Source organism: Nomascus leucogenys, chromosome 8, assembly GCF_006542625.1.
Source record: "Nomascus leucogenys isolate Asia chromosome 8, Asia_NLE_v1, whole genome shotgun sequence".
NCBI lineage: Eukaryota > Metazoa > Chordata > Mammalia > Primates > Hylobatidae > Nomascus > Nomascus leucogenys.
This window is the reverse complement of record NC_044388.1, coordinates 89,513,455-89,537,353: the sequence shown is the minus strand read 5'-3', so window position 1 is coordinate 89,537,353 and position 23,899 is coordinate 89,513,455. Positions and strand designations below refer to the sequence as shown.

The 23,899-nt window shown below is 51.2% G+C and overlaps 1 protein-coding gene across 6 annotated transcripts in view; it reads right to left on the bottom strand.

The window, feature by feature from the left end:
• RGS3 (regulator of G protein signaling 3) overlaps positions 1–23,899 on the bottom strand; it is a 188,145-nt gene that overhangs the window by 71,862 nt on the left and 92,384 nt on the right. For 5 of the 6 annotated variants that reach the window (XM_030817652.1, XM_030817657.1, XM_030817653.1 and 2 more), the window contains 7 exons: positions 20,937–21,018; positions 19,987–20,092; positions 18,836–19,187; positions 17,892–17,931; positions 11,826–12,022; positions 8,854–8,937; positions 3,434–3,545 (listed from right to left, as the gene is read on the bottom strand). In XM_030817652.1, coding sequence (XP_030673512.1) covers positions 3,434–3,545; positions 8,854–8,937; positions 11,826–12,022; positions 17,892–17,931; positions 18,836–19,187; positions 19,987–20,092; positions 20,937–21,018 — 973 coding nt within the window. Of the gene's footprint in view, positions 1–3,433; positions 3,546–8,853; positions 8,938–11,825; positions 12,023–16,612; positions 16,733–17,891; positions 17,932–18,835; positions 19,188–19,986; positions 20,093–20,936; positions 21,019–23,899 lie in introns of those variants that run through there. The other variant, XM_030817656.1, reaches the window with a different exon arrangement.

Sequence of the window (23,899 nt, the reverse complement as noted above, 5' to 3'; positions counted from 1 at the left end):
CGTCCTGACCACCATGTCACACTTCTACTCCTCCACGGTTATTCGTCTGCATTCCACCAGGCTATGAGCCTCAGAGGTGGCAACGTGTCCCTTCCACTGCTACCACCCCAGCACTGCTATCACTGATGTGGGCTCTGAGGACGTGCTCAGAAAATGGGGACTAACCAAGAGTTAACTCCAAACATTCCGGCAGCTGAGACCAAGGCGACTGACTTTCTGCAACTGCCTACCTGGCTCCAAGGTGAATGGAGAGCCCAAGAATCAGTGGAACATTTCCAGGCCACTTCTGAGATACCATAGCAGGCCAGAAAGACACACTATGGGCATGACGCTGGCCGCCTGGGAGGCAGCAACACAAAGAGTAGCAAAGCTAGCGGGCAGCAGAGGCAGGAAGAGACCACAATGGGCCCCGGCTGACCGGAGATGTCCCAATTGTTAGCGCCAGCTCTCCGCCTGTTCCCATTACACTGCCATTCGGCCCTGCTGAAGCCTAGGGGAGGCTGGGCAGGACGGGGCCAGACAAGATTTAAGTGACTACCACCCAGGAGCCCTGGGGGAGAGGTGCACCTCCAGCTCCCGAACTGAGGCAACACTTCTGCTCTCCTTTTAGTCATTCATTCACACAACAAACATTGATTAGGCAAGCACAGTGCTCCATGCCCCAGGCTAGGCCCTGGGAGTATGCTTGGCCAATGGAGCTAAGGACTCTTCAGACAAGTTACACAGGGGTACCTTGGTCCCTAGCATGGGGCTGATTCTCCCCTGCCAGGGAGCAGCCCCTGCCAGCCCCAACCAGCCAGAAAGGTTGGGTGCATTCATTGTTTGCCATCTTCTTTGCCCCAAATTGAATTCTGCATACGTGGTGGTTTGAAAGAGACAAATAAGAAATCTAGGAGTCATGAGCAATATTAATCAGAGACCATTCTGCCAACAGAGGCTCCAGCTGAGGTCCCAAATGCATCCCTTAAAAGCCTCAGGCCCTTGCTGCTGCAGCAGGTCTCTTGGGGCACATGGGAGGCAGGCAGGAAATTGGATGTCAGGACTCAGAACGTTGGGTCCTGTGGCTCCTATTTAGACTGTAGGAGAAGGAGTCACTAAACTTCCATGAGCCTCTGGACCCACAAGCCTGTCTCAGGGGAGTGAGGGCAGCTGGGGGAAGGCAAGGGCTCCATCAGTGCCTGGAAAGAAATCTAAACATTGGATTGTGCACCTACAAATGGAGCCATTTCCATCCCTCTCCACAGCTCTCAGGCTCCCTGGAGTTTGGCCCCAAACCATCTGTCCAAAAAAATTCAGGGCAGGCCGACACATGCACGCACACACACACAGGCCCCTCTCCCACGCCAACCCAAGGGGCTCTTCCGGCCATGGTGGTCTCTCCTGAGAAGTGCTGCCTTGGCCATTCTCAGCCCTTATGCAGCTTGCCCTCCATCTGCAGGCAGAGGAAGCCACAGTGCCAGGCTTACACAAGGCTGCGGCTCAAACGCAGCTCAGCACCTAGAGAGTCTCTGTGACACCCCAAGGCCCCACACCACCCACCTTGACCATCACAACCCAGTGGAGGATGGAGCCCACCCCACCCCTAGCTTCAAGTCTGGGGCCTGGGGCCTCCAGAAGGAGAGATCCCAACCAATTCCCCATCCAGGCCCCCAGAGGGGTAGAGGCAGGATAGTATAGGCATGGTCCAGCAGCTGCTCGCAGCAAGCTCTGCGGTTCTGTGTGGGGGCATCAGAGCTGGGAGGGACACAAAGCGCTGGCCCCACCCTTAGTTCCCAGTCAGAGAAACTGAAGCCTGGCAAAGGGAAAGGGCCAGCTGAAGCCACACAGCACAGCACAGCAGCACCACGCCCAGGCTCCAGACTCCCAGCCACTGCCCTCAGCTCCTCTACTACCTTCTCCCCACAACCTCCACCTCCACCCAAATTGTAGCCAGTGTGAGCCTTGCTTCTCCTCCCTCCCTCCTTCTCGCAGGAAGCTGAGCAAACCAGGGTCCTGGGTTATGGCCTCAGCCTTGTAATGTGCACAACAGAGCGAGGGTTCCATTCTTATACCAACCAGGGCATATTACTGAGCCCTGCCCCATCCAGTGCTCCTCCCTCAAATGTGACGGGGTCCTAGACTGTCTGGGCTGGGGTCAGGGAGGGGGACGCAGAGAAGAAGGGACTCTGTGTGAGTGCATGTGTGAATATGCACACTGCAGGCTGGAGCGACAGGGAGAATGGGCATATGGGAAGCTGGGTGTGAGGGAGCCAGGGAGGGGCTGGAGGTATGGAGAGGACGGCAGAGAAGCCCAGGAACAGAGGCCACTGGAGCTCCAACCTACTGCCCTCCAGCAGGCATGGGGAACTCTGGGAATGCCAGTGCTGGAACTGGAGTTGCTCAGGCGGCTCCTTCCCACTGCCCCGTGGTCAGGCTGAGCCCGCCTGGAGGGAGGAGCTGACCCAGTGAGGTGACTTGCTTTTCCCTTCCATGGGCAGGGGAAAGGCCAGAGCCCGAGATGGAGAAGTTGTCAGTGGCTTCCTGTGGGGAAGTGAGAGTGGAGGTTCTCATACTGAATGGGTTTCCGAGGAGGAGGAACACTCAGGCACTGAGCAGGCAGGACAGTTCGCAAACAGCCAGGAAGCTTTCCCAGAGCAAACCCCGCCAAAACAGAATTCTTTCACTGGGTAATATTTTCCTCTCTGCCCCTGTCACCCATCCTCAAACGGGTCTGTTGTTTTCATGATCTGGGAGAGGAAACCGAGCCCCTCTCAGCAGAGACCTCAGGCGCCAAACCAAACCGCTGACAGATACTCCCAGCTGGCTTCCCCTCCCACGAGTGGAGGGCATGGTGGAAAGTTTGGGTTAGAAATTCCCTCCATGCTCCCACATGTGCCTGAGCCCCAGCGGCTTGGGCTCCGCAGGACCATGCAGCTGGGTAGAGCCGAGTTGCGGTCTCTGTCCACAGATCTGTGGGGTGAGTGGGTGGCAACAAGTATTTATTGGGCACCTGTTATGGGCCAGGCACTTCACATTTATGACCTAGCTTAATCTTCACAGCAACCTTCTGAGTTACTATTTTTATCCCTATTTACACAGGAGGAAACAGGCTCAGAGAGGCTGAGTACAGTGCCCACAGTCATCCCAGTATGGAGGGACAGGGCCAAGATTTGAACACAAGTCTGTCTGAATCCAAAGCTCTTCTACCCCACTCCATAGCCTACCTGGCAAGTCTCTAGAATAGAAACTTCCCTGAAAACCTCAGGTATACCAGAAGGCTTACCAGCCTAGAAGGAATGCCAGTGTCTGAGACCTACCGGCCCATGGACAGAGCCCAGCAGCACACACTCCAGTGCCCTACAGATGACTGGCAGCCAGAGCCCAGAGGGCTGCCCAGAGCAGCAGGACTGGGGCAAGTTGAGAGGGGCTCTGGGCACCTATGGCATCTGCTTACCTTCCTGCAGCTTCACACTCTGGAGGTAGAGGGGGTTCCTCAGGACGTCGCAGCGGCCAGGCTCGTCCTCCTTGGTGAAGAGCAGCAGGTCCGAATAGGCAAACAGTGTCACCTGGGTTGACAGAGAGCAAACAGAACTGGCTACTTTGCTGTCCTCTGGAGGCTGAGAGCCACAACCTCCCCGAGAAGGTGGGGAGCCACAGCCTCCCCAGGTAACGCATCCTCATCATCTCACACAGAACCAGGAGCACTGCTCAGTACAGCCTCAGCCAAGGGCAGTCCTGACCTGCAGTCAAGATGGCCCCATCACCCTCCAGCTTCCTATACTTACACTCCTCAAAGTAGGAAAAAAGCAAACAGAAGAGGAAAAGCAGCCCTCACCCTCCATGGCAGCTGGTCTCTGCTAGCCTCTCCACAGCCTGATCCCCCAGGCCTACCTCTCTGACCAAATGCTCCTGGAGCCTCCAGCCCAGCACCTGGGGCTTGGAGCAACCCTTAAACTGTAAGATTTTCCATATTTGCTTTTATTCTGCTTTAAGTGTCTGGCTGAAAGAGCACTGGACTTGAGAGTCAGAAGTCAGGAGGCTCCTATCCCAGCTCTGCCACTAACTAGCCACAAAAAAATTGGCTTAAACCCCTTAACCCCTTCAGTTTTCTCAACAGTCCAAACAGGGAGAAGAGTTCCTGCCTGGCGTTCTTACAGGCTCCTTCCACGAGCTCTTTGCAGACTGAGTAAAGCGCCACACAATGTGAGCGAATATTACCAAATTCCTTGTGGATAAGTTTAATTGCATTAATGAGAAATCAGTTTAAGAAATAGCCAGTTACTCACACTCTAGTACAGACATGGACATCACTTTTATCTCTTTTATGCATTAGCTGCTCCAAAAATAAAGGCAGAGGCTATTCTTAGACATTATAGGTAAACCAGCAGGCACGCTCAGCATATTTTTATGCTAAGAAAATCCACTTGATCCTTTAATGCCACTAAAGATTACACTGTTCTTTGTTTTGCAAATCCTGCAGTGGCCTTTAGTCAAAAGCAATAAAATCCAATTTTAGATTCTCCAAAGAAAACAAAGTGTTATTAAGTATGTGAACTTCCCTTTGAGGTATCAAACACCTGACACCTTGTCTCTTCTGAAGAAAAACCAGCCAGAAGAGCTTGGCATGCACTGAAGGGTACCGTGAGTGTGTGTTGGACTGTTGGTGACATTTAAAAAGCCAACAGGTTGACATTCAGCTATCAATCTGTTAAAGACGACCCCACAGCCCCACTTCTGAGACTCTATCCTACAGAAATACTTACAAGGAGGTATAAATATGAACATACGAGGATGTTCTCAGCAGCATTTTTGTAATTTAAGAAAATAAAATAACAAACATTCATCAAGAGATGAATAAAATTATGCTACCTTCATATGGCAGAATTTTATGCAACTATTAAAAAATAAAGTAGAGCTATGTGGGCAGAAATAGAAATCTGTCTATCATAAATCAAAATAGTACAATGTGCAAAAATACCTAGCATAGAATCCAATTTTGTAAAACAAAACGACACATTTCTCTATAGTTATACATTTTTAAAATAGTTAAGATGCCACACTCCTCACTCCAGGGAGTGGGATTTTAATTGATACATTTTGATTTAATGTGTATTATATTTGCAATCACTGTTACTTTTGTAATTTAAAAATTTAGAATATATATCAAAAGATGGCTTGGCTTCTTGAGTGTAGCACAAATACAGAGGCTTGAGGAAATCTGGGCTGCAGAGACAACAGACAGATGTCCTTGAAGGAGCTCTCAGGGGCTTTGGCTTCTCCAGTGGGGCCCAAACATGAGGACTCCAGAACCCTGGGATATAAGGCATCTTGGTGGTGACCCTAACCCTTCCCATCACAGCCCTGTCTCAATGCAGCCCAAGAGAAGCCTTCATGTGTTGAATGCTGACTTTCTGCTCAGTGGATCCTCACTTGTAAATAACACCACCGCCCTCATTTACAGACGAGGACCCTAGAGTTCAGAGAGGTTAAGTGACCTGTCCATGGCCACACAGCCAGGGACCATTACCCAGGTATGGCTGACCTAAAGCTCTCGCTATACAGAGAGGTAGTGATGTGCCTACAGCTGTTCAGTTCTTGAATGTGAAAGAATCCAGAGACCAAAGAGGAGGAGCAAATGAGGCAAAAATAATAATTAATAATAATAATGATAATGTTAACAGAAGAGGTGAAGAAAATGACCCAAGAGCTCAGAAGGAGTCAAGGAATTGGTTGTCTGAGAAGACTTCAAAGTCCGAGCAATGGAAAGAAGGCTCTAAACTAGCCAGAAACACAAAGCAAACCCTCAGGGTCCCACAAAACGTGTCCCTGACTCAAGAGAAATCTGGTAGTCACCTCCAGACCCAGAGGCAGGCTGGCAGGGGAAGGGCTGGAGCTGACAAAGTTAAAAAAAGTTAAAAAAAAGGAGCCTAGAAAGTTAAAAAAAAAAAAAAAAAAAAAAACCAGCCCAGGCCCAGAGAGGGGTGGAAGTAGGGCAGGTAGGAGGAGCCACCAGCAACTGGGGAAGAACCATGAGCAAGGTGAGAAAAGGCCCAGGCCACCACTCTGGTTCAGATTCCCAGGGCTGAGAATATGGTCTAGACAGGAAGTGATTAAGGCATAAATGAAAAATTTCCCAAAGGTTGGGTCAGGGAAAGGCCAGAGCTGGCACACAGCTGGAGGCAGAGCAGAGGGGCAAGCATGCCAGGGAGAGCATGTAGATTCCCCCATCTCACCAGCACCAGCAGGGGCCACGGCAGCCCATGGGAGAGTGATGCCCATCTCCATGGCCCAATCACCTGTCGCCTTCCACAGCAGGCCACTGGGGTCACCCAGTGTCTTCCCCACATTTGCTCCAAGGACACATCTGATTTTCCAAAGGGTCAGAGTTGAGGGATCATTTGGTAAGGGGGTTCTTACCACTTGGAGGGTGGCTTCTCCCAAGTGGCCCTAACCAAGCTTCTTCTTGGGAATCTGACCTAAGAGCAGAGTTTACCGAAAAGACTATGGTGCCTTAGTTAATGGTAAACTCCATGAGTCAGTGTGTAAAGGGAGGGTGTGTCTGTCTTGTGCTTCATGGTATTCCCAGAACCTCGCACAGGGCCATAGACCTCAAGGCACATTAATCAAGTCTATTACTTCTGGAAGGGGCTGTGATGAGGGTAGTTCATGGTGTGGGACTTGATCAGCTCACAGATGTTAGCAAACTTGAGCATGCCCAGAGAAGTGATGGGACAAAGAACCAAGGAGGAACATTCCACAAATAAAGATTTCTGTTGAGTGTAAGGGAGAACACTCTACAATTTAGCCCTCCCCAGTAAAAAAAACCACTGCTCTAATACGCTGCCCTAGAAGATTCAAGCACCAATCAGAAAACCATTTAACTGGAAAGTTACAAGGAAGCAATTAGAATGGATGATTCCTGAAAGTCTAACCAATGCTGAGATTTCATGAATTTATCCAAATCCCTTTGAATTTTTTTTTTTTTTTTTTTTTTTTTTGGTGTGAGTAACATGACAGGGTGCCCAGATCTACACGTTTGGTTGCTATCCTACTTCAAGAAAAAGGAATATATTAATATTTATTTTACTTGTCTTCCAATTGCTTCCTTCAATCTTCAAGGCTAAGGGAGAGGAGTCTCTTGGTTCTAAGGCCCCAGAGACCTATAAGGCAGGGTTTTTTGGATGAATTGCAACTGTCACAAGGCTCTGGCTTCAGCCTGTGTTCCTTATTTATGCAGACATGCCAGAAGCAGTGTGGGGTCAAAGCATCACTGAGCCAGAAATGACCCAGCTCCATTCCTTACCAGCCTGGAGACTCTTGGGTCCCATTGAATCTCACTGGAGCCTCAGTTGCCTTAACTACCGAGTGGGGACAGTCGTGCCTCTCATGGGGGTGCTGCAAGAGCTAATTGGGGTCAAGTATGTAAAATGCATACACAATGAGGATACACAATAAGTGCTCAATGTTTGCAGATTCAAGGGTAAGTGGACAAACAGAAGAGTGAATTTAGACTTATGTATACATTTCAGGGTGGCTGCCATCTCTAACTGGCTTCTTATGAGTCTGGTGAATTTATGGCCACACCTCAATTTCTGACCCTTGGATGCCTGACTTAGGTCCACCACACTCCCATTCACCAAACATAGCTCTAAGTGACTTCTCATCCCTAAAACTTAAATCCCTCCCGACAGATGAAATTTTACTCCCACTGAGACAATTCAGAAGATATGCAAAGATTTTTAAGTTCTCAAAGTTTGCAAAGTTCCCAAAAGGAGGTTCGGAAAAGAGGAGGTCCAGAAATACAGTAGGCAATAGCGAGCAGTGGAAGGGAGCATGCAGCCCCCCAGGGCACTCCCTTGAAAAAGATAATGTACATTTGGAATAGATGAGTTCCAGTCCAGTCTGCCTACTTAAAAAACAAACCAACCTCCTGCTTCAGCCACAGTCACACACAGTGTCCCAGAAGGCTGAGGTTTAAAGGGTCCTTATAGACCAACCTCTGACCCTGCCCTTACTGCCTCAAATACACACATACCTACTGCTCAGATGGAAAGACTGAGGAAGAAGGAAGAAATCACACATGAGCCAGCAGCAGAGCTGGGTCTTGATACAGACTTCCTGTCTCCAAGTTTCCTGATCTTTCCACTAACCCAAGCTGCCACTCGACTCAGCCAAGGCAGCTCTACATTGGGGCTTGATCTGCAAAGAGCCTGCTACCCTCACCCCATGGCCCCAGGTAGCCAGGGCAGAGCCCAGGGCTCCAACTTCTGTACCCAAGTAGTTTTAAGCTCAGAGACTGAACTGACCAGCTCTGGGGTTGTGTGGATGAATGAAGTTCTCCCAATTAGAGAAAAGCATCCCAGGCCAGCTCCCAGGAAGGGTAACACAGGTCCCATGTCAGCACCCCGCTGGCAGAGCTAGAACCCAGGCGAAATCATAGACTCGTCTCTCAGAAGAGGATGTGGGATTTGGGTTAAAACAGGCCCAGAAAACTCGGGTAAACTGATGCTGGTCTAAAAATTCACTTCGGCTAATAGCTTTACTCTTCCTGCCACCAAAGTCACTCCCTACAGCCGGGGTAAATTGCCATCTCTTCTGCTCCTGAGAGGAAGGTGGGATAAACAATGGGGTGTCTTTAGGGGCTGGGGAAACTTTCTAACCATCAAAGAAGGATTCAACAGCTTTGAAAGGAGATGTACAAGAAAAAGCTGGGTAGCCTTTGCTAGGGAGAGTGGAGGGGTCCTTCTCAGGTCTCCCCTACCCTGAGAGTGTACAGTTCTAAGATACTCAGGAAGAGACCAAAGTGAGCGGCCTGGAGGATGCCAACGAAGCCCACCCAAAAAGTCCCCTAAAAAACGCAGGTGAAAGTCTTACCTGGGCAGCCTTGTTCCTCGCTTCGTACAGCAGCAGCTCCTCTGACAGCAGGAGGGTCCGGGCAGGGTTACAGAGATCTAGAGGCTGGAAATAAAGCAGGCTGAGTGGGCAGTTCAAAAAGAGGCTGGGTGAGGACCCACGGGGAGGAAGCAGCAGCTTGTCAAAGCCAGCCACAGAGAACCCTCTGACCCAGAGAAGACTGTCAGCCCACCACCGACCCGAGAACCCACACACCCCCTCATACATAAGATGGAAACAGAAAGACAGACGCTGCTGTCCTGTGGAACTGTTGCTGCCACCTTCCCCATCAACCCTCACCGTGAGAGCTACACTCACTGACAGGAAGTCTAACCACAGGCTTAGGCCCTCTGCAGTCTTCAGCCCCAGCTCCCACCCCTCACTGCACTGGGCTCCTGGGCTCTCTCCGCCCCCGCCATCCCCCATCTATCCTGTTCATTCCTCACAGGACTAGGAGGCATCCTGAGAGCCACATGCCAAGAGATTTGGTCACTTGAGTCCCTTCAAAGCCAGGCCAGTCCCTGCTCTATATTCATAGCACACTTGAACTGACGATCTCCTTCTCAGCCAATCCTCCAAGGGTCAATTCTCACCCAAACCTCTCACCCTACTCCATCACCTTGCCCAGCCCAGCCCAGAGAAAGCTCCCTAAGCTCTGGATTACCCAGCAGGACTTGTCCTTATGATTGTATATTTCTAAAATGGCTTCTAAGTACATGACATCAAGCAAGGTGCTTGAAGAAAGATCATGAAACAAACAGCAAGCTGGGCCTGAAATCCCAGCTACTTGGGAGGCTGAGGTGGAAGGATCATTTGAGGCCAGGAGCTTGAGGTTACCATGAGCTATGATCATACCACTGCACTCCAGCCTGGGGGACAGAGCAAGAGACTGTCTTTTAAATAAAAGTAGTTTCTTATACAAATATTAAAATGAACATGAAAATTAGACACAGGCCGGGTGTAGTGGTTCATGCCTGTAATCCCAGCACTCTGGGAGGCTAAGGCAGGTGGATCACCAGAGGTCAGGAGTTCGAGACCGGCCTGGCCAACATGGTAAAACCCCATCTCTACTAAAAATACAAAAAATTAGCCAAGCATGGTGGTGGGCACCTGTAATCCCAGCTACTTGGGAGGCTGAGGCGGGAGAATCACTTGAACCTGGGAGGTGGAGATTGCAGTGAGCCGAGATCACACCATTGCACTCCAGCCTAGGCAACAAGAGTGAAACTCCATCCAAAAAAAAAAAAAAAGAAAGAAAGAAAATTAAGACATTGTAGATGCCAAGAACTTTGTGTCACATGCTAAGAAAGAGAAGAGACCCACAGAAAGGCCAAGGCCAGGCCCCGCTGACAGAGCTGTCTAAGGGGAGGCATGTGAGCTCCCAGAGATGTGTTGCATCCTAACAAAATGTGCCTACTGGACAGTGACAGGCCCAGACTGGGATGCCAGGGAGACCAGAGAGGCATAGGCAGAAATGAAGCCCTTGGGGCCAAGTCACTTCTATGCTGCTGATAAGACGATAAACCATTAGAATCTTCCTGCAAAGCAATTTGTCAATATGTGTAATGAGCCTTTAAAATGTTTATGACCCATGACCCGTCATTTCCCTTTCAGCAATCTCTCCCAAGGAAAATAATCAGAGAGGCAATCCATGCACAAGGATTTTCATCACAGGGTTATTTACAACAGCAAAAGTGTAGACAGAAGTATCTGAATACAGAACTGGTTAAATAAATACAGTATACCCATATAATAGAAAAGTGGGCAACCACCGTCAAACACAGAACATTTAGTGGTGTGGGAAAGGTTCATGCTACAATTTTCATTTTAAAAAGGCAACATGATATAAAATATAGAATAAGATCTGTTTTTTAATGTGTATGTGCACACAGAAAAGATGCTGAAATGTTCACACTATCATATCTGGGTGATGGAATAAAGGTTTTTAGGTTTTTGTTTTATTTTGTTTCTTTTTTTTGAGACGGAGTTTCACTCTGTCTCCCAGGCTGGAGTGCAGTGGTGTGATCTCTGCTCACTGCAACCTCTACCCCCGAGGTTCAAGTTATTCTCCTGCCTCAGCTTCCCAAATAGCTGGGATTACAGGCACCTGCCACCGCACCCAGCTAATTTTTTTGTGTTTTTAGTAGAGACGGGGTTTTTATCTTGGCCAGGCTGGTCTTGAACTCCTGACCTCAAGTGATCCACCACCTAGGCCTCCCAAAGTGCTGGGATTACAGGCGTGAGCCACCACACCTGGTCCAATAAAGGTTATTTTTAAAGAGAAGGAGAGATAAATGGGGAGGAAAAGGGGGAAGAAGAAGAGGCTGGAGTGCAGTGTTATGATCATAGCTCACTATAACCTCAAACTCCTGGCCTCAAACGATCCTTCCACCTCAGCCTCCCAAGTAGCTGGGATTTCAGGCCCAGCTTGCTGTTTGTTTCATTATCTTTCTTCAAGCACTTTGTTTGACGTTGGAGAATAAGAGAGATCTAGTGAATCGCAGGCCACCAGTGAATACGGGCCAAACATGTTTGCAGAGACCAGGGAGACCAGATAAGGCACAGACCCCAAGGGTCTCCCTCAGTTGTTTTCAAATAAAAAACCACTGGGTGAGCCAGGGAGCGGGAGCGTCAGCAAACAGGCCCTGTGACATGGCAACAAGCAGCTGGGGTGCACCTGCCCTGTCCCCAGAGAAAGGGGAGGTGAGGTGGGGGAAGGAGAGGACCCTTTCCTTGCTGGGCTCCCCCGGCCTCACTTTTTCCTGTGTATCTCCCTGGAAATCTCTGCTCCCTCAGTATAAACCCCTAGAATCCTGTGCATCTAAAGCTACTTATCTTTCCCAAAACGGGGCCCTCAGTCTTGGGATAAGGCATCATCCCTAAGTCCTGGGGCAAGGGCCCTCCTCTTTCTCCGTTCCTCCTGAGGGAACCCTTAAGACCAGCCACGGGCTCACCTGAACAAAGACAGGGAACACCAGGACTTTGGGGGCCAGGGTGACGTAGGTGCCGTAGCTTGAGTGCGTGGCATGCGGCCTCACGACCGGGCAGTTTTGGTAGTTCCCGTGGCCCTTCATGGTCTGCACTGTCTTCATCAGCCGGGACTTCTTCCCCAGGCCTGTGTAGGACTTCCCTTTACTGGGACTCCCTGATTCTGTGAAACAGAGATGGGGGACTATGAGACATTTCCGTCACTCCTGCAAAGGTGTCCCCTCTGTAGAAACAGGGGACACGGACTCATTCCGTCAACAACCACTTTCTGAGCAGCTACTTTGTGCCAGGCCCTGCGCACGATGCTGAAACACAGGGAGGCCTCACATGGGCTTGGGCTTCAAGGAATTCCCTCCCACTCTAGTGGGAGACATTGACATGTGAGCAAGCAAGTCCAGGGCTAGCACAGCACTGGACACCACCAGCTATGATGGAGGCAGCACGCTCCACCTGCTGACCCAGGCCCTGGATCAGACTTTCCATTTTGGCCTCAGTCTTTTAAAAATCAAGAAATCGCTCATATTTGAAAAATCAGAAGATCTGTCCTCACTGAGCCCACAGTCCCACGTGGAACCATCAGTTGGAGCAGAGTGGTGACCGGCCTGTGTGGCAGGGTACGTGCTCTCCTCACCAGAACCCCACACCATTCCCACTACTCCCTGCACAAGCTCAGCCCAGCCCAATCTGTTTCCTCCCTCCCTGCCCCACAGACAAAAATCCACTCTCTGCAGCAGCGGCAGCAGAGACCAAAGGCTTTCCCAGGATGTACTGGAGTCCTCCCTCTGTAGCCAAGGGAGCTAGAGCAGCCTCGCCCACTCCAGTCAGTCTACAATAAGGAGTGGCACTTGCTGCCCCAGGTCACAGTAAAGCACACAAGCTTTGAAGCCAGGTGGCTGTGCTCAAATCCTGCTCCCCTGCTTACCAGCTCGGTGAGCTTGGGCAACTTATTTCACCCTCAGAGTCTTGACTTCCTCAACTGTAATAATAGTGCCAAGCTCACTGGGTTACAGTGAGGATTAAATGAAATACTCTAAGTTCACTTAGAGTCTTTAGAACAGTGCCTGGGACCTAGCAAGTGTATGATAAAAGTTAGCTGCTAACTCAGTGTTGTTTCGTTGTTGTGATTTCTCCACTTGGAAAAGCAAGTTTGGGAGTCAGGTGCCCCATAGGACTCTGGGAATCCCAGGCTTCAGTGTACCCAGGAGGTACTCCGGCTTGGCCACCAACTCACAAATCATTCTAATCATAAGGAGAGAGAGAGAGAAACAGAGAAACAAGACCATCCCCAGGAAGGACAGCAGAGGCTGCAACGGCGGTGGGGGGGGTCCCTCTTTAAGGGGACACTGATGGACACACACCCCTCACCCTGAACAAGGGGTAGTGCACAGGTTTTTTGTTGTTGTTTGTTTGTTTGTTTGTTTGAGACGGAATTTCGCTCTTATCACTCAGGCTGGAGTGCAATGGCCATCTCGGCTCACCACATCTCTGCCTCCCAGGTTCAAGTGATTCTCCTGCCTCAGCCTCCCAAGTAGCTGGAATTACAGGCATGCGCCCCACGCCCGGCTAACTTTGTATTTTTAGTAGAGACAGAGTTTCTCCATGTTGGTCAGGCTTGTCTCGAACTCCTGACCTCAGGTGATCCGCCCGCCTCAGCCTCCCAAAGTGCTGGGATTACAGGCATGAGCCACCATGCCTAGCCTGTGCACAGGTTTTTATTACATCCCGTCTAGTGGGCAGAGGGACAAAACACAAAGTCGCTAAAAAGTCAGGGGTTCCTGGACCAAGCAGGTGGGAGGGAAACTCCAGAGCAGTCAGGCTCCACACACTCCTGGGCCCCTTCTAAGGCATTCCTGCTACTGTATGGGCAACTACCAGGTCCTCACTGACCTGGGTGCCCAGCCTGGGTCCCGGGTGCGGGCCGTCTTCTGCTGCCAGCAGCCCTGGCAGCGAGCGGGGAACTGGTGGCCTGACCCCAGCTATACCTCAAGGAAGCTCCCCACCAACGCGCGCCCACAGCCTCGGAGGAAAAACTCACCTCAGAAGGTTTCACACTTGCTTCCTCCTCCCACCCCCAGCCCCTTCTCACCAAGCAAGGTGAGAAAAACAAGTTGACTCCCCCCATGCCCCTGACAAGTGACCACTGATCATAGACAAATCTGGGGGCAGCACTCAAACCATGATAACTCAAACCACTTCCTGCCTCTTCTGTGAGTCATGTAGAGAGGAGTAGAATGAGCATGAGCCCAGGATGGGCACAGGAGGAACAGACACAAGAAACATGTCACATAGCTCCTTGTCTGATCTGGCCCTACACATCAGCCCCAGAGGGGTGTGTGCTGCCAGGCCCTGGACCCTTTGTTTAAAGCACCATCCTGAGTCTAAAGATCCTCACTGAATTTGAGTTGGATAAGACACCCGAGCTTGATCACTGACTTTCCAAGTCAGAGGCAGTCTGTGTAACCCTGAATAGCTTCCTTCCTTCTCTGAATCAAAGTTTTCTCCACTTTGAAGTGGAGATAATACTGATTGCTGCCTCGCTTGCCCCAGGGCCAGTGGGAGGTTCACACAAGAGACCTGATGGAAAAGAGCTTCGTGGATTGTACCACAGTGTGAGTAGTCAGGGGATTATCACAAATCCTAAGCCTCCAAGTAATCCACCTACCAGGGCTAGTAGAAGGATAGGCAGGGCTGCTGGGTCTCAAACCGTGCTGTGAATGAAACCCCATGGCCAGCCTGGATCTAGACAGTCTAATTTAACATGGCCAAGCCTAGAGCAGAGAAGGCAAAACCATGCAGGACTGACAAGCAGGTGACTGGAGCAAAATAGACCAAAATTAAAGATGGGTACCATTTGTAGATGCCAAGATCTGGGTCCTGGGCCCCCAGTCTCGGACTTAAAAAAAATGATTTCTTCCCTTCTGTAGCCCAGGAGCCCAGGGCTGTCACAGAATCCTCACCAAGGGCCTCACCTAAAGTACCCAACACATAACTCTGCCTTCCGAGAGGAAAAGTTGGCTCAGCCCCATTTTGTAGACAAGGAAACTGAGGTCTGGAATGGTAGGGTGACTGGTCATTTGGCCAGTAAATTATACAAGGCAGGATTAACCCAACCTATGCAGCAGTCATGCCCTTGTGCCCAATCTCCACCCACCCCTGGATAATATGTGGCCAGTGGGAGTGGCTCTGCAAAACTGATTTTTTTTTTTTTAGAACAGTACAGCTTGCAACCCAGTTACTGAGCTCTGTGAAGGCAAACTCATTTACTTCCCACCTGCTACCGATGTCTGGTCCAAACCCCCATATCACCCTTTTTTCCTCCAACACCTGCTTCACCGACCAAATACAGTAATTACAGGGCTTTGCTCCCAGATTCTGAGGCGGGCCCTGGCAGCCACCCTGCCCTGGCAGTGGCGAATCTGAGGCCAGGTCACCTTTACAGGGCAGGGACAATGCCAAGGGCACCAGCAGCCCTGGAAAACATGCCAACCACAGCCGGGCAGGCACTCTGGGCTCCGGAAGGGCGCCAGACCCTATTCAACTCAGGATGGCTTAACTGTCCCTCCTATTCAACTCAGGATGACCCAACACTCCTAAAGGGCTATCTCTTGGCAGCCCAGCCAGAGGAGGGGGACTGAGAAGCTGGCACCCTGGTGACAGCCTTAACCTCTGGACAACCCCAAGTGTGTTTAAGGGAAATTGTGTGCCCTGAATTTCACCCTTTCCTCTGAATCCTAAAATTGTGAGCTACAAAGACTTGATGCCTGGTAAAGAGCAAAGATTTATTATTATGAAGAATACACAAAGTAAGGTCAAGATCTTAATACAATGCATTCAAAGAGCTACCATGGTTATTAATATCACCATCATTTCCTCTCTTGTCCCTTTCCCCATGGCTTAGATAACTGTGCTCTTGCTGACTTACTATGTATTATACTCTCAGAGGGGAATGAAACATGGATACAGGCTGGGAGCACAGCAGGGAGACACAGAGGTACCTCTCAAACTGAGAAGGAATCAACCCCAGACACCAGCCTGTGTGCATGGGCCCATTCCAGGCAGTACACTTCTCCAGCCCCCCTCCTCCACAACCAGACTCCAAAGCCTCAGAGGCAACCCAAGTGGTTCTCCTTCAGTCAGTCACACAACCAAAATTCTGCTGAGTATCTGCCATCTGCCAGGCCCTGGGTCCTGCATTGGACCTACAGAAATGAGCCAGGCCCAGGCCTTGACCCTAATGAAGTCCCTACTTAGCAGCAGCAACTCCACTCTAACCTAATGTACCAACCAAAAGCTTTTTAAAAATTCATCATTGACAGAATACTACTCAGCCGTAAAAGGGAATGAATTAACAGCATTTGCAGCGACCTGGATGAGACTGGAGACTATTTTTCTAAGTGAAGTAACTCAGGAATGGAAAACCAAACGTTGTATGTTCTCAACGATACATGGGAGCTAAGCTATGAGGATGCAAAGGCATAAGAATGATACAATGGACTTTGCAGACTTGGGGGGAAGGGTGGGAGAGGGGTGAGGGATAAAAGACTACAAACAGGGTGCAGTATATTCTGCTTGGGTTATGGGTGCAACAAAATCTCACAAATCACCACTAAAAATCTTACTTACATAACCAAATACCACTTGTACCCCAATAATCTATGGAAAAATAAAAAATAAAAATAAAACTCATCATTGAATTGCTGTCAGACTTCTCCCCAGAAGGAACACAGATTTATTTCCAACTGACCAGGCTCACCTGCCCAAATGCCCCAGACTGGAGAGAAAGAAAGTGTCTTCCATCAGCGTCCCTGAGCCTGATGGGAGCACTTTACACCCGCAAAAGGCACAAGCACTTTTCCAACTACCTCCTAGAAGCATCGCCTTCACACCACTGAGAAGGGAACAGCAAGGAAGCAAGTCTGTGAGTGGCTAAGCAAAAGCCACTGTCAAGGAAGGCGGTCCAGACACCAGATGGACTTCTGAGTCAAAGCTCTGGCAGGCACGCGAAGGATCTCAAGGAATGCCCAGCCAGCTTCAGCCTCAAGACCGATATCTCCGCATTCCTGGGAGAAGAAAGTGGTTTTGAGCTCAGCTTCCATCCCTGGCCAGGATTTTAAAAGTCAAAGAAGAAGAATCCATCCAGCAGCAGAGACATATGTGCACTTCAAAGACAGCTACCGTCTGTATAGCATCTCTCAGTACACAGGCAACTAGTCACAACCATTCTCTCATGGGACCCTCCCAACAACCCTCTGAGGTAGCAATTATTGACTCCATTTTATAAATGAAGAAACTGAGGCTCAGCGAGGGGACATGATTTTTTTTTTTTTAGACAGAGTCTCGCTCTGTCACCCAGGCTGGAGTGCAGTGGCATGATCTCGGCTCATTGCAACCTCCGCCTCCCAGGTTCAAGTGATTCTCCTGCCTCAGCCTCCTGAGTAGCTGGGACTATTGGCGCGCACCACCACGCCCAGTAGTGATGTTTGTATTTTTAGTAGAGACAGGGTTTCACTGTGTTAGCCAGGATGGTCTCAATCTCCTGACCTTGTGATCCACCCACCTCAGCCTCCCAAAGTGCTGGGATTACAGGCATAAGCCACCATGCCCGACCAAGGGGACATGATTTGCTCAAAGTCACATAGCTAGAACTCCAACTCAAGACCTCCCACCTCCACGCTCCATGACTCCCTTCCATGCAAGCCCAACCACGTTGCCTCTGGCACCTAATATATATTGGCTGCTCAGTAAAATTGGATGAATCTCAATTGAATGCCTGAGGCCTGGACACACTGTCTCTCAAACTGCCCTGGTAAGATCCCCTCTCCTCCTTCTCAGTTCTGGCTTCAAGGAAGAAAGACATTGGTTCTGTGAGGGAGAAAAGGTACCACGTAGAAAGAGAGTCTGTGTCGATAGGCTAAGTGACCTTGACTCCATTGGAAAGGCCTCAGAACTCAGGGGCAGAGGCTGGGCCAGGCCTCAGCTGACCCCTGCTGCCTCTCTGAGCTAGGAGGGCACAGCAGCAGCAGGAGACTCACCTTCGGGGATGGTATCCTCCTGGTAAACAGGCCGGAGCAGCTGCAAGGGAAAGACAGGAAAACCACCTCAGCCCCAGGAGCAGGGCAGGACAGCCCAGGAGGCTGCTGGACACGGGGACCCCAGGGGAGAGGAAGTGGAGCACCTCAGGGCACAAGAGAAAAACAGCAGTTCTGGCAACCAGCTGAGGGAGAAGGCTGGGAGAGAACACAAAATCCCAGAATATTCAAGTTGAAAAAGGCTTTATGGGTCATGAAGTCTAACCCCTTGGCAAGTCCCCAACTTCCTTTACAGCATCTCGTTCCAAAGTGCATTCCAGGGAACACTGGAATGGTAAGACGGTACCAACCACGCCCTAAAGTGTGCCCCCATCAGGCAAGTTTGGGAAATGCGGTGTTATTTAGGTGACACCACCTGCTGTAGTACAGGATGCCAGCAGAGCCTCTGCTAGTCTCCTTTGCACTGGGAATCTCCTAGATGAGGAAGAGAGTACGGGATATGTCGCAAGCTTATTTGACCTCAGAACACCTTTTTCCCAGAGCATCTCATGGGACTAATGTTTTGGGGAGCGCACTCCATCATCCCACCATGCAATCATGCAGTGTCTGCTTTCACACCTCCTATGATGGGAGCCCACCACCTACCAAGGCAGCCCATTCCACTGGGGAAAAGCACAGGCTGGTAGAAAGCTCTTCCTTCTGTGAGTTGAAATCTTCCAGCCTGTGCATGCCCTGTCTTAGATCTGTGCCCTGAGGCCACATAGACCCATCTGTCCTCCCCACCAAGAACAGCCTTGCAGAAGGCAGAGCTAGCACATACCCCATCTCCCTGCCCAACATCGCAGCCCCTCACAGGCTCCTCATCACACAACTTTGGGTTTTCAAGTCTTCCTGGCCTCCCACAGGGACCCAGTGCCCTTCACCTTCCCCACACCAGCTGTCCATACCTGGCTCCCAGGATTCAGCGGGGCCAGGATGATGTAGTTGGGGTCGGTGGGGGCAGTGGCACGGGACAGTGCAGGCAGGGTGTGTTGGCCCCCGCGCTTGGCCACCTCGGTGTAGCGCTCCCAGCCGCCGAGCAGCAGCCCATCAGAGCTGTCACATACCAGGTGGCAGCTGTGGCGCTGCTCGGGCCGTGCCTGGGCCCCATGGGTGCAGTTCTTCTCCCGTTTGTTGGGGGGTGACTGGAGGTCATGTGTCGACTTGCAGGAGGCCCGCCGCAGGACCCCGCCGTCTGGTCCTGGCTTGACCTGGGGGACCATGCGCCACACAAGTAGGATGATCTCACTGGGGCAGCTCCTGGAAGTTGGGGGATCACACAGACAGGTTGAGCCTGGGGAAAGCCAGTATCAGCCAGAGTGAGGGCCCAAAGGGCAGAGAGGATGATGGCGGGAAGAGGAGGCAGACATGGTGGGGGGAAGCCCCCAGTGTCAGGGCAGGAAGGGATGCAAGAAGCCATTTAAAGAAGAGACAGCAAATGGGTGACCTAGGTCAATTCCTATTGACGGGCAGTGGCTGAGAAGGACCCTGAGGCCAAGGCCAGGTTCAACCGGAAAGAGTTCCATACTCAATCCATGATGCTTGTCATAAGCAAGATATAAGCAAGTAAAGCTAGCAGGTCACCTAAGTGCAAGCCCTTATCTGGTTATTCCAGAAGCAGACCTAAAATGGGGCCATCGGGGTTTTACCCTGGAGGACCAAAATTTGGGAGACTCCAATATTTTCAAGAATATTTTTTTAATTGTGCAATTGAAACATTTGCAACATCTTCATGTCTTTAAATAACAAATGGACTTAGCTCTTAGGTAGCAGAAATAATTAGCTAAAGCAGAAAGCAACCTCCTGGTGCCCCGTCCTGAACCACAGAGTCTGAGAGCATCTTCCCTGATGTTTGCTCTGGAATCCAAAAGTGCTCTGAGCCTGAACCTTCCATTCTCAGGCCAAGAAACAGATTCCTTGAGGAGCAAAAGGAATTGCCTGCTCACAGCTGGGCAAAAGAGGGAGCAGCAAGAGCTGAGCCAGGCAAGGCAGTGTGCCCAGGGGTGGGGAGGGTGTGCCATCAGCCTGAGGCCCCAGGCCGCCCGCTGTCCCCTGTCACCGGATCTCGTGGGCCAGCTCCACACATTTCCAGTGCTCCACAGGCCTCTCGTTCAGCTGCAGCACCGTGTCCAGCTGCTGCAGCCCTGCCCGTTCCGCCGGACCCCCTGCAGGGACAAAGAAAAGCCATTCAGGGGCCCCTGAAGCCTAAGACCCCTTCAAAAGATCTGAAGTCCTTTGCTGCCATGGTGACCTCAGACAAGGACCTCCCTTTTTCTCTAAGTTCCTTCATCCATGAAATGAGGGACTGAACTTGGTGCCTCTCAAGAGCCTTGAAAGAAGGCATCCCTTTGCCTTCCCTTCTCCCTGCTTGCCTCCGCTACTGCTGGCTCACCTCTCTGCAGTCCACCCTTCCACCCCAGCCCTTACCCCTCCCCAGGGCCTCCTACGCTATTGAGAACCTTCCCTGGGGCCAGGCTCCCACACTCCATTCATTCCTTCTCTGCCAATCATTGTGCACAAACCTCATGCCCATCCCTGTGCAGGCACTGGAAACACCCTGACCACTGAGCCCTGGCTTCTGTCTTTGAGATGCTCACTCTGTGATTAAGAGAAATCTTCATTTGTGAAAAGTAGGGAAGGATGGCTCTTTTTAAGTGCTGATCAGGCTCTGGATAGAATACAATATCAGCTTCAAATAGAGTTCACAAATGACTCTCATTTTCCCTTGCAGCCATTGCTGAAAATATAGGTTTACTTCCTGTTCAAACTGATTGGGAAACAAAATATAAAAATCTATTTTCATTTTGATAAAAACAACAAAAAAAAGTGGGAATATTTTCATAAATGGCAGTTTCATCTATGGTCACTTAAAAATATTATTCTTTTCATTTTGAAAAGCCAGGACACTTCGCTCCAGTTTGGGGCTCCCCTTTTAGTTCCGGCCTATGTTTGCAAAGCCCACATGTATGGTGGGCAAGTGGGGCTGGCATCCCCCTGTCACTCACTTACCGGAATCCACGGCCTGGACTCGGACTGGAGAGTCGCAGCAGATGGTGAAACCAAAGCCGTCCTTTCCCCTCGGGATGGTGATCTAGGACACAGCCCTGCCCAGTCACTGCCAGAAGCTGGAGGCTCTTGCCTCTACCCCAAGGTCAGGAAGCCCACAGCCCACACCTGCCAAAAGCCACCCTCCTCTCCAAGGGAACTGGAGCCACAAAGAAGCTGGCCAGCCCCTCAGTGTCCCTATCTCAGCCCAGACAACTTGACCACTGGGTTGTGGGCCCAGCAGGAAGGCCCAGAGCTCAGCAGGTAAACCCAGGCCGATGTGAGGAGGGCCTGAGATGGACAAGGTCTCGGAAAAGCAAACTTTGCCATCCTGAGCCGCAGCAGCCCCAGCCCTTGATCCAAGGGCCCACCAGCACTGCATGACTCGGCCTCACCTTTGATCCACTGTTTTCCTGGCTCCCTTCTTCCTTTCTCACAGAGGTTCACAGAGCATTAGCCTGGGGCGGGCCCTGTGCTAAGGGCCCAAAGACAAGGCCAGCCTGGTCACTGCCCTCCCAGAGCACAGGGGAGGGAACACTGGGATACACTCACTTCATCTCAGGCCAAGGGTCAGAGGAAGAGAGCTGGGGTTCTGGGGACTAATCTTGGCCAGGGCCCCAAGGCACCCCATGAGGACTCCCAGGTAAGGGGCAGGTAAGGTCACAGATAGGCTTCCTGGCTGAACCTGAACTAGCCACTGACTCATGTGCCTGCTGAGGCCCATGAGCTTGACAGGTCCACAACTCCTACTTTCAGAAGTCCATGAGAGGGCCTTGCCATCTGGATGCTCTTTTCAAAACGGCACACAATTATTGAGCTCCTACAGCATGCCAGGCTCTGTGGACATACAGAGGCATGCAGCCTTGGTCTCTGGCTCCCAGAGGAGCACGAGGGTACACAAACCTCTCCAGAGCGAAGCAGGGCACAGCGGGCACTAAAGTAAAGCAGGAGGACTGGGCCATTCTCAGTCCTTTATGCTCCGACTATGGACGCCATGCTTGGCACACGGTAGGAACTCAGCAGAGGCTAATGTAGGGAGGGCAGCCTGGCAGTGTCCCACACACAGGAGGATGTAAGGTGGTCTGCCGGCCCATTCCGGCTGCTAAAGGCAGCACAAATCAGAAAAGGGATTCAAGGGGTCCCAAGAGACCCCCTAGAGAAACTGGGACTTGGGGTGGGCCCTGATGAGGCACAGGGAAGGGTGTCCCAGGTGAGTTGAGAAAGAGGCCAGCTCAGCAAGCTTGGAAAAGGTCAAGGGCACCGGCCTTGTCAGGAGACTTCTGTCTCCTTCCTTTGAGGGTTGTCCCTGCAAGACTGGGCACCTGCACTCATTCACCTGCCAACCATTCCAGGGCCAGGCATGAGGAAGGTGAGTGGGAGGGGGCCCAGAGTGACCAAGGGCCTTGGAAGATGCAGGGATCTCTAAGGCTCTGCTTCCCACCAGCCCCGGGCCTGGATTCAAAGCGAGTTTGTAAAACAGGAAATCTGACAGACAAGGGGAAGGGGGAGGAGGCAGGAAAATACCCCGTTCCCATAAGAATTCTGGGAAAACACGCGGCTAAGACAGGAAGAGAAAAAAATGGAAAGAAAGAAAGAAAAACAAACGCGGGTGCGAGTGTGGAAAGCTGGGGGAAAGGAGCAGCCACTAGTTGGCGGGCCCCCCTGAGGCCAGGGAAGACGCCAGGAGCCTGGCCCCCTCCATGGAACCAGCGAGGATTTTTTAGGGGCCTCACAAGCCAACCCTCAACCCAAGCACAAGCTGGGATCCCAAAGCCTATCCAGCAATTCCCCACCCCTACCCCATCCAGGGCCAAAGCCCCCTGCATAGAAAACCCATCCCAGCACCCTGGGCTCTGGATGGCCAGTTTTGGGGCAGTAGCTGGAGAGTGGGGTCTGGGGAGGAGTGTGCTCCAAGAAAACAGCCTCCTCCTCCCACGCCTAGACCCCACATCCAAGCAGGACTGTGGGCTGGGGCCCCTCACCCTCCTGGGTACCAGCTTAAGAAGTGCCAGCCCAGACCACAGTCCAAGCCAGTTGGGAGTATGAAGGAGGGGAAGAAGAGAGGGTGCTGGGATGCAAGCTCACCTCCTAGCTCGGAGGAAGCAGAATTACACTCTGTCCACCATGATCACTGACCACATTGAGAGGGTAGTGTCCAAAGAATCTGACCATCCCTGCAGCCCCTAGGGGAATGAGTACGCCCATTTTACAGACAAGGAGATAAGACTCAAAGTGCCACCCCCTCCACCCTCCCGCTCTCAGCCTTGCTCTGACCAGGAGGTGAAAGGAGCAGCCCTGCTCCGAGGCCTTGGCGGCTTCTGACAGAGCCTGTCCTTCCTGCGGGTGGTTCTCGCTCTTTCCTGTCCAAGGCAGGAACAGCCACTGCTCCCACGTCTCACCCATGCCAGCCCATCATTTCTGCTCTCCTGCCTAGTTTCTGCTCCTCTGTCCTGCCTAGACTGTAATCCCCAAATTCTGCCATGTATTAAACACCTCCTAGATAAATATGCACAGCAGACACTGAGCCAGGCTCTTCACACACATCATCCTATTCACTCCCACGGCAACATCGCTGGATTTCATTATCCCTATTTTACTGACTAGGAGATAAAAGCTCAGAGACGAACAGTGACTTGCTCAAAAGCCACAGCTAAAGAGGAACAGGGCTAGATTTGAGCTCAGACCTGACAAAAAGCTTGCTGCTCTCAATTCTGCACTTGTTTCTAACACAGAAACCATCTTGAACTCTGAGTCCCTGAGCCCTAGGTCCAGCCCACAATTGCTCCTGGCCCCACTCTGACGGCCAGCATGCCCCATCTTCTAGCCCATAGCCCCAAGGTGATCAATGGCTTCTAGATGTCCCATCCAGTGCTCTCTCTGTCTCACCACTCTGCCATCCAGATGCTAGTGTCACAGGGGCTGCTTTT